We start from the raw sequence: 10,942 nt of genomic DNA, 5'->3' as shown, positions 1-10,942 counted from the left end.
ATTTCTTGATATTCTTTAATAAAATTATTTTATGGCAATTGTCACCGACTTCAAAGGCCTAGATTCTTCTGCAGTTTACTACAGTCTCCACCTTATCAAGTGACTGAACAACTCTGCAGATAGACTTCCTCACCTGCTAAATGAGGTAACAAGACTCTTACAACTATAAAATTCTATGACTTTCCCTGACTCTGTGGGATATATTTTCAAAAGCATCTTCTATATGATGGTCATAAAATTTTACTGTATAAAGTGATCATTTAATAAAACAGTTTAGTAAACACCTATGGGTATTCCCTCATATCTGAAAATAGCAAAGTTGTACTCCCTTGTCTTCTTAGACATGATATGTTCAAAGAAATTACAAAATGATGTTGATTAAGTTTCAAATAAACTGATATGAAATAGTTCTTCATGGAAAACTTCTATGTTTGTGGCCTTTATCATCTTTAATCAACCACCCCGGGATTGATTTCTAATGATCCTCAGATGTAAAGACACTCTTCCTATTTTATATTAGTTCTTCTTATTTGAAAACACTCTAGGGCACATACACAACTTATTCTACACTGAAATCTATGGCTAGGTTGATCTGTACTCTCATAATTCTGCAGAATAAAACACTTTTCATTACAGTCCCCAGTGCTTCATGGATCTTCCTACTTCCCAGGAAAATGTGTGGTAGTGACATGCTGCCAGTCTGCTGGATCCTAGGTCAGAAATCCTTTGTTCAGTCCAAGTCTTCATTCCCTCTCTCCTCTTTCAGAAGCTTCACCTAGACTTTTAAAGCAAATACCTCTACTAAACATTAGTGACAGTGTTATGCTACATGAACACTCACATACTGCCAAGGAGTATAATTGCTAAAAGTGCTTTGGAAAATAGTTTGGCATTATACATTGAAGCTGAACATATGCATTCCAGATGATCCAGCTATTCTACTCCTTACTATATACACCATGTGTACCAGGAAATATCTATAAGGATGTTTATTAGAACATTAATTGTAATTGCTCTAAACTGGAAATGACCCAATGTCTATCAGCAATAGAGTAGATATATAAAGGGTGGTATATTAGATGACATTTGACAAATTATAACATGAACGTAACCAACCATAATATGAAGGAAAGAAACCAGAAACAAAATAGCATGTACTACATGATTACATTTATGTGATGCTCAAGGTTGTTGTAAACTCTAGAGTTTAATCGTGAGATAGTTTTTTTTGTTTGTTTGTTTGTTTTTTTTTTTTGCCTTTAGGAAGGATAGAGAAGAGGGAGTGGGAGAGCACATGAGATCAGTAGTGCTGAAAAACTTCCATATCTTTTTTTTTTTTTTTTAAGAGGGATACAAACTCCAAATTCAGCCTTTATTACTGTCATTTAGTGGCTAAGCAGAGGGAAAAGGCTCAGCCCTGCTTAGCTCCTTCCCAGACACAAAGGCAGCTAGAGGGGAGTCCCTGGAAATGCTTCTCTACCCAGCTGAGGACTATGCAGGAGGGGAGAGGTCTCTGCCACTGCTGTCACCAGGAGCAGGGAGACCTCAAGCAGCAAGCTGACCCCAGGAGGTCAGGACCCGGAATCAGGCAGGAATCAGACAAAAAATCAGGCATTGGAAGACTGAACAGGTGACAAACTCTTGGGGTCCCCAAACGGCATTGAGATCTCACAGGGGAGCCCTAGGGCCTGCTGGCTCCAGGGACTGAGACCCTCAGGGCAGCACCCCCACATTGAGATACTCACAAAAGGAACCTGACATCTCCCCTTCCACTGCTGACAAGGGTAAGGAGAAGGTCTGGAGGGAGAAGCAAGGAAAGAGGCTGAGAGGACCGAGTTGAGGAGGGCGCCTGGGAGGAACACCCGGGCTGGGGCTCTGTCAGGGCCAGGAAGGGGTGGTGGTTAGGCCTCTAACTGCTGCTCTGCTGCTCCTGCTGGTGGATCAGGTTGGCAGTGGGGCAGGTGATGCCGCCTATCAAGGTCCAGTACTCGTCAAAGCTGATGCGTCCGTCATGATTGGCGTCTAGGTTCTGGATGAGCTTGTCGGCGGTCTTTCGGTTCCCAGTGTCCGTCAGCATGTGGTTGAGCTCCTTCTGAAGCATCTTGCGGAAGCTGCTCTTGCTGATCTTGTTCTTGACCAAGCTGTGCTTAGACACATATTTGTAGAAGTTTTCCACCAGGACAACTGCCTTCTCCAGTTCCGTGTAGCAGTCTGCCATTACACTGCCTCAGCTCCTCTAGGAGCCCCAATCCCTTCTCCAGGCTCCAAGGCAGTAAATTCAGGGGCTCAGGCCACAGCTGCCCATCTCCAGAAAAAGACAAGATCCCGATCCTTCAAATCGATTTTGTGCAGCCTCCCCAACCCCCTGCCACACCCTGCAAACGAAACTTCCATATCTTGACTAGAGGCTGTCCTAGTTTTTTATTTCATATGATTCATTGTTTATGTTCTGTTCTATGAGTATATTATACTTTAAAGATTGTTTAATCAGCTATTAATTTTCTTGGGGGAAAAAAAGGTCTTAGGCTTCCAAGAAGTCCTGCTTTTTCATGTGTTCTACCATAAGTATTTTGAAAACCATATACTTAATCTTTGTCAATGTTGAATATTTTTCCCATGTTTGAGAATGCATTAGTATTAAATAAGTTATTTGCAATGTTAACCAAGCTCCAAATCAATCTTTTTTACAAGAAAGATATAAGGGAATAAGGAATAACATTAGAAATAGAAAGAAAGAAGGAGGAAGAAGAAGGGGAGAAGGAAAAGGAAGAAGGAGGAAGGGAGAAATCTGCACATGAAATAGGGACTTGATAATTTTACAAGTTAGGAACCTTGAGATATTTCAAATTTTATTTTTTAACAGACGTTTTCTTAGCTAATTTTTAAGATAATGCAAGGGGTTATCTTTATATTTGAATTGTGAAAATGTGAGAACAATGACTAAAGAAAAATATGTGCAAACAATTCTAATTAAGAGGACACAATCTTCCTAACTGAATCTCTATACTATATAATATGATAGAACTTTAAAAGGTCACAGTTGCCTGTACAATGTAGAATCTGTTTTAAAATTATGCCCTATTGATAATCTAGACTTTTTCAATGCTATATAATAAGATTAGCATCAGAAATAAACCTCATAGGAAGCGAATTTTTTTCTACTTTGAAATGGAAGCATGGAAACCATCATACTACCTACAGCACATAAAAGTGAGTACCAGAATTTATATTGAAATACCTTTTTTCAGATGTGAAGTATTTTAATTATTACATTTCATATCGAGTCACGAATCATTAATGAAACTCAGAATTTTCAAGTCGTAACAGAACAAAATTGTATAGCAAATATAAAATTATATTGACAAATCCAAGGTATTTTTGTGTCAAAATATAAAACATTTAATTATTTGACTCTGACACAATTTTTAGAAAAGATGATATTTTGGCACAAAATACATGAAATGAAAGGTTGTTCCTGAGTCATTTGTTATGTCTGTGAGGTGAAGGGGGACCAAGTTTATGACCAAAGTAAACTGAAGTCTTCAAGAGTTCCCACGCGCATGTGTGAATACTGTAAACTGTATCTGTCCATGGACAGAGGTATAATCTACATGGACACTGTCCTTGATTATTATGGACTTTACTTCTTGTAGTTTCCTCAGTCACAACTGTCATCAGAATTTGAATGACAGCAGGGAAATGAAAGAACTCTTCCTACTGAAATGGTTCCCTTCTTGTTTGTGTCATTCTCTCGCTCACTTCAGGAATGTTCTGTGAGCTGGAGTCTGTCTACTTGGGCTAACTCAATTGCTGACAATTCATTTTCTCCTGCTTATGAAAATTTATGATTTTTTCCCTCAACCTCCAGAAAAGAAAACAAAAATGTGACTTCTTAATGATTTGCCATTTTGCTCATAGTAGAAAGCTCTGTTTATATACCATCAAGCATAACTTAGAAATGATTACATTTTTGTATTTCTGGCTGCTGTTAAATACTTTCTGTTGCCACCTCTATCAGATCAACAGGTCAGGAGACTGATATTTGCACTCTGAAAGAAAGGGAGCTTTCTATAAAGTTGATCTCATGGAAGAGAGTAGAATAGTGGTCACTGGAGGTGGGGAAGGTTTGGAGGAGAGCACAGGGGAGAGTAAAAAACCAGCACCAAAATTCAGTTAGCTAAGAGGAATGCACTCTAGTGTTCTACAACAGAGTAGCATGACTGCATTTTACAACGATTAGTTATACATTTTATAAAGAACTGGAAGAGAGGAATTCAGAGCCTTCTAACACACACACACACACACACACATATTTAAAGAGATGGAAATGTTAATTACTCTGATTTGATCATTGCACTTTGTATACAGATGTTGAATTTTTACAGTCTAGCCTATAAATATGTACACTCATTATGCATTATTTAAAAATAAAAAGCAAGAGATGTAGCTTTCTGATGCTCTGAGAAATAGAAAGTTACCCTAAATGTCTACAAAAACTCCTACGAAAAAACTTCCACTGGCAAATCCAATATTCATTTGCCTGATACTTAGAGAAACACTCTTTACCAAGGTAAATTATATATTAGCATTGATGTGAGTGAACTACAAGTTAAAACTACCATAAAATGTAGCCTAAAGATGTCATTTAGCAATAACCTAAAGAAATCATAAAACAGACGTTGAGGCTTTCTCCAGGTCAGAAGAGTGTGGGAGAGACAGGAAGGAAGAGAGGATGGGTAACATGCAGAGGGGTGCAACTGGATAGGAGAAATAACTTCTGACTTTCTATATCATTAATTGAATATTTAGAAGTAGCTAGTAGAGCAATTTTGACTGTAGCCAACACAGAAAAATAATATGTGTCTGAAGTAACAGATATGCTACTACCCTGGCTGGATTATTATGTATTGTATACATGTATCAGAATGTCAGTGATGCCCAATAATAAATGTGTTTACTGTGTCAATTAAATATATATATACGCATATATATTTGAAAAACAGATCCATGACACAACAAAAGCTTCCAGTGTATTCCTTTGAAAAAAAAGCAGAGATCTGACCATCTCTTCTTTATTTTCCTAACTTACACAGAGATGTGAAAGTCAAGGAAGTGTAGCTCTTAAATTTCTACAAAAAAAAACCAAAAATTAAACTAGCACATGGGTGGTAGTAAAGATACAGATGGGAACACTTTATCAAGATACCTTTTGGAAGTGGCCTCAAACAGGTGGCTGCCAAAAAGGAGTTAGTGGATATAGTGTTTTTGACTGTAAGTGCAAGGGGGAGAAAGAGACGTGCCCATAATAAATACATGGAGGTATACTGACTGAGACTTGATGGTGCTTGTCAGATGTCTCTATTTCTGTCTAAACTTCAAAAGCTATTTCATTGTAATATGTGAAGAGCACAAGGTCTTGGGTTCTGTGATTGGTTATTGTTTTGAAAAGGAAAGAAAATTACCTTTCATTTTCTCTCCATTGACGTTAAATCCCCAGTGAGGTGGGAAGGACATTCCAAAACATCGCAACTGCAGCAAGGCAGACCCTCACTTCTGACTAAGGCTGTGAGATGCTCTCACTGTCTAACAAATATATTGCAAACAGAAGCCTACAAACATAGTTTTTGCTAAATTATTTCAATGTTTCTACTTGCTTTGATCTCCTAAGCAAAATCAGATTTTTACCTCTAAGGCATTTAACAAAAGGTATTTTGATGTCTGTACTAAATGAAGCTTGCATTTCCCCCAAAGGAATAACTGTATTTAGAATAATATTTCCTATGAAATTTTCATAGTACACTTTATCATGTAAAAATTCAAGTTATTTAAAAAATAAAGAGAGATGGTCATTCTATGTTGTATACTATGTCAAGGGCTCAGATAAAACCTGGAATAAGACAAAAATAGCCACTGTGGGAGAACTGTAGATAAAAACTAATAAGGAGATGAAACAAATCCAGCAGTCACATCTAGGCTAAGTGATGTAACAAACACTCAACATTTTAATGAATTGAAGAACTGAAATTTAATTCTCATTTACATAAAGTTCCAGTGCCAATAGATGTTCCTCATCAGGATGAGGCAATGCATCGGGTTGTCATCTATGTGACACTCAAGTGTGAAGAGACACTTCTAGTGGGAATGAGGGTGTTCCTAAACACTGTGGTGAAGGACCAAGTTTGTTCTGTCTTTTAGGTCTTCTTTTCTCTAGGCTCTCAAGGAGTTAATCGGTGTTTAGGGAACACAGAATATTCCATTCCAAAAATTCAGTCACTGCCACTTCTAACTGCAAAATGTAGTCTGGCTTTGTAGCAGCATTGAAAGGGAAATGGTCTGATAAATAACTAACCAGTCTCTGTCACACAAAGAAATGTGTGATAGGAAAGTGCACAGAGCTGCTGCACTATCTGCAAGGCACAGTTCAAACATAGGGGCAGGATGTCAAGGAAAACTTTCTGCTTAAGATGATAGCTTCCCTGGGAACTGAAGGAGGAATCAGAGCTGAGCATGTTAAAAAACCCAAGAAGTGTTCTAAACAGAGGACAGCAATTCTGCAAACACACAAAACTGACAGGAATCAATAGGATAGTCTTTAAATCTTGTAAAATAATTCTGTTGTGGAATTAAGACAAGACACCTTTTTATGTATTTCAGAGGTGTAAGAAGCTTTTCCATCAATGGAATAATTGTAAGATTGGGGATTCTTTCTTCCTGGTTTGCTTAAGATGAGTAGGACAGACAAGGATTTACTTAAACTTGGTTTCCAGGATTTAGGTGATCCCCTTAACAATTTAGGGGCCCATCAAGTTGATAAGGACCCAAGAATGGACATTTCAAAATGTATCATGTAATTTGGGGAAGCAAAAATCAAGGTATTCAGTGAACTTAATGAAAGAGATGTTGTAAGAAAGTAATCTAGCCATTTTATGTTAGACACAATAGTCTCAATTCATAATTTTAAGAAATAACCAATGCTCACTGCTTTCTAGCCTGTGGACAAAAGAAATTTCCATGTTGGTTTTCAGCATTTCACTATTTCGTAAAGATTGCGTTTCATAAAATAGATACTCTTTCTCTTCTGTCTCAATCAACCCGAAAAACATGGATATTTTGAAGACAATTTAGGGTTTGAAATATTTTTTAAAATAACTGTTGGTTTTTATCTTTCCAACCAGCTTTTGAACTTCTTGAGGCCAGTGACTGTGTCAGAAAACGGCTACGGCAGCCAAGACAAGGTGAGCCCACACCACGTTGTAACTCCTTCTCTTCCCTGGGTCCTAGTACTTCATATAGTAACTAATATACAATTGGCACTCAGCAAATTTTGGTGGGAATAGATGGATGAATAGAATATTCAAATATCTTATTCTATTCACTAATGTCCCTTTTGTAAAATATAGTAAAATTCATTCTTTAATGTAATTGCCACCCTTTTCTTTATAAGTAAAATTCCAATATAGAACCATGAGAGATTTACTTTCTGTATCTGAATCCCAGGTGATGTTAGGCATGAATATGGAGGAAATCTAACAATGGGTTAAAGTTTTGAATAGGAGCAGCAGATGCCTATAGATTTAAATGTTGATTGAGTTTAGCTGCTGCTGCTATGAAATTATTAGCCCCCGGCAGTGGTCTCGCCTACATACTTTATTTTGGTTCTTCTGGAAGACACAAAGCTATTTATTGTTAATGAGGGAATAAAGTGAGAAAACAGATTAGCAAATAGATTACCAAATTTTTAAAAGTCTAATCTCTGTTAAACAATAACAGGTTATCATGCGATGCATTCAGTTCTCATTATTCTGTGCCAATTTTTTTTTTACTATGAACACAGCTTTGCTACCTCACATATCCTTTCTCTAATATAAACATTTCATCTATCATAATAATACTTTTTGTTAAAAATCTTCTGTCAAGTACATTTTTCCCTCATTGCAGTTTAATAGTGTGCTTCAAATCTTAAAAAGATAATTCTTTGAAATAAACAACTCCCATGCTCTTTCTCTAAAATACTTTGTCTATTGGCTTACCGTTTAAATATTATTATCTAGTAATAAACCTGTGATGAATCACAAAATAAACTCAAATGATTTTTCAATCAGTGTTTCTAAATACAAACTTTATATGAAGTTTAAAAGTTTCTTAGCAGGCTCCAATACTTTTATCTGCTAAAATTTTAAATTGGTAGCTTAAACAAAAAGAATATCACCTTCTGAATCATTGTTTTACCTTATTTTCGGGTTGATGTTTTTTATGGCTGAAAGAAAAAGCAAACATATACATATGGAGAAAATATGAAAAGATTAAGGTTCATGTCCTTTGGAAACCAAAGTGCTATTGCAGGTGTCCTTAAAGTAGAAGAGAGACCATCAGGATGGCAGAAGAGGCTAGGGGAGGGAAACTGAACCAATTGTGTTATATGCACCTACAGTTACACCACCATGAAATCCTCAATTCTGTATAATTAATATGTATCGGTAAAGAAAAGAGAGAGAAAAAATCAAGGTTATATTGAAGTCAAATAAAATGAAAATCAAACAAGAAATGAAAATTATATTAAATTTATTTCAGGCCTTCAGCTTGTTTCCCTTTTGGTTCCTCATTATTCCTCTTTTATATATTAAGATTCAGCTCACCTTCCACATAAAGCATCCTTGGATACCCTCAGTCAAAATTGCTGTCTTCTTCTGAACTCTCCTATGTGTCTTTGTTCGTGACTGTCTTATGATACTGATCATTCTGCTTTATGGTTCAGCAGTTTGTATAGAATCAGTTCCCATTCTCTGAGCACATTATATTCCAGAGTTCACTTAAAATATAGTTGTTTGGGAATCCAAAGAACTTATTCCCATAGACATAATAATTCAAATGATATTCCTATTTCTAGCTGATCTAGGGCTAATATAAATATTTCAAATATACACTCACTTATTATGCTTCTTCAGGACAAATCAATTCTGTTATGAAGAGGAAATTTCATAGATTCTAGACCAAGACTCGCCCAGATTCTCTACTGCTTATCAACTTAAGCAATCTACTCAAATGTGTGCCTGAGATTTGTTGTCTGTAAAATGGAGATGATAATAGTAGGTACTTCTATGGCTGTTGTGAGGATTAAATGAGTTCATATATGAAAAAATGCTTTAGAACAGTACTTGCCATATGGTAGGAAGTGTATAAGTTAATCTGTAGATGTAATCATTATTATTTTCATTGAAACTTGGAGCATCAGGAACTACTTTCTATTTATAGGTATATTTGAAAGTAGAAATAAGCAGTACATTTTAGCATTTTTTCCTTCTGGAGATAGGATAGGCATCTGAATCACAGAATAAAATCTTTCTGGTTCAGAAAGAAAATAACTACCTAGATTAAGTGAATTTTCATCTACCTGCATTTCTAAGGTGAATAAAAAGAAAATACCGCAACCATCTTCATCTCATCCCACAAATGAAGTTGGAATATAACCAACCATAATTATTATTGACAGCATTTGTTGAGCCCTTGGAATGTAAGAATGGCCTTATATGTTATGCTCACATGATCCAAAACCTGATGAAGGCAATGGTGGTCTCTCACTGCAAATGGTTAGAACAACAAATTGTCTGATTTTTCCACTCTACCAAAAAACAGCTCTGAGTCATACCCCAAAGTGCTTTTTAAATTAATATTTACATGTCTTTTTTTTTGTCATAGTTCTGCCACTTAACAAATCTACACAGTTCTTTCTAATCCTGTCTTCATATTATCTAAATAATAATAACAACAACAACAATATAGGACATAAGACGTGTCTTCAAACAGTTGAATAAAACCCAGTATATTTTATTTAGGGCATTATATTTGATCAGTGGTCCCCAACTTGCCTTCATTTCCATTTGTATAAGATATCAAGCTCACTGGCTAGTGTTATTTTAGGGCCTAGCATTAGAAATCGGTCTTTCCCTTCGCAGCACGTGAATGTTATGCATCATTCCTGAATGCAGGCATCAGACAACTCGCTTAACATATAACAAAAAATTTCACTTTTTACTCTTGCCAAAGAAAATACAGCTTTCTTGTTTAAACTATTCTTTATCCATTAAATGCTTTTGTTTTTATTTCTTATTTTTTGTTCTTTATTTTCAGTGCTGCATTTCAAACCTGGAACTCCAGCATGCTAGGAAGGTGATCTACCATTGAGCCGTAGCCCCAGCTCCCCTAACCTTTATTTTTGATATGCATATATGTGTGAAGTACACTGTATGTATATTGCATTTGCTCTTTGTAGAAAACTTTAGCTATCTCCCTGTTAGAATGAGGGACTTGAGAACTACAGAAACTATCTTGCCCAGTCATACAAGGAGTAGTAGAATTCAAACCCAAAGGGAATTCAATCACCACTTTGTTTTGAGATGATCCCTGACAGCTTTGAACTGAGAAATAAACCCATCTCACTAGATGGCAAAAGCAGCAGGCTTCTACTCTCCTGCCAGTTGTGTCTGTGATTGGAAACTTTCTGAAAGGAGGATCGTGTTCCTTACTCATTTTGGTTTTCCCACAATGTTGAAAAGAGTGCCTTGACTCCAGGATGTTTAACCAATGGCTGATTGGGAACATTATGGAATATTTAAAATAGTGTGAATGCTGAATATACTTTTCTATAGTTAAAGGTTCACAACATTTTGCTGCAGGGCCACTGGCCAAGTTGAGTCAATTTGGTTAAATGAGCTTTCGTCTTCATGTAATTGTCAGAGTCACTTTTCATAATTGGATCAAGCTAACACTAGCCAGAAACTGTTAAAATGTTTGAATTTGGAAGTACACAAGTATGTGGGGTGAACATAATAATATTGTAGGTTCTATAGCCAAGGGCTGTGCTTATTTTGGCAAGTGCAATTTAATTTGCTATAAATGATAGCATTTGATTATATGCTATGCAGTACATGTTTTAATATATGGA

At 36.3% G+C, this 10,942-nt stretch overlaps 1 protein-coding gene across 1 annotated transcript; it reads right to left on the bottom strand.

Moving 5' to 3' along the window:
• Positions 1 to 1,353: 1,353 nt before the first annotated feature.
• Positions 1,354 to 2,238, bottom strand: LOC306645684 (protein S100-A16-like). Its single transcript, XM_079113681.1, has one exon. The coding sequence runs from the start codon at positions 2,216 to 2,218 to the stop codon at positions 1,910 to 1,912; it is 309 nt and encodes a 102-aa protein (XP_078969807.1). The 5' UTR covers positions 2,219 to 2,238; the 3' UTR covers positions 1,354 to 1,909.
• Positions 2,239 to 10,942: the final 8,704 nt, after the last annotated feature.

Source organism: Sciurus vulgaris (assembly GCF_902686455.1).
Source record: "Sciurus vulgaris genome assembly, chromosome: 15".
Lineage (NCBI taxonomy): Eukaryota > Metazoa > Chordata > Mammalia > Rodentia > Sciuridae > Sciurus > Sciurus vulgaris.
Note: the sequence above shows the minus strand (reverse complement) of the source record. Positions and strands in the feature narration are given on the sequence as shown.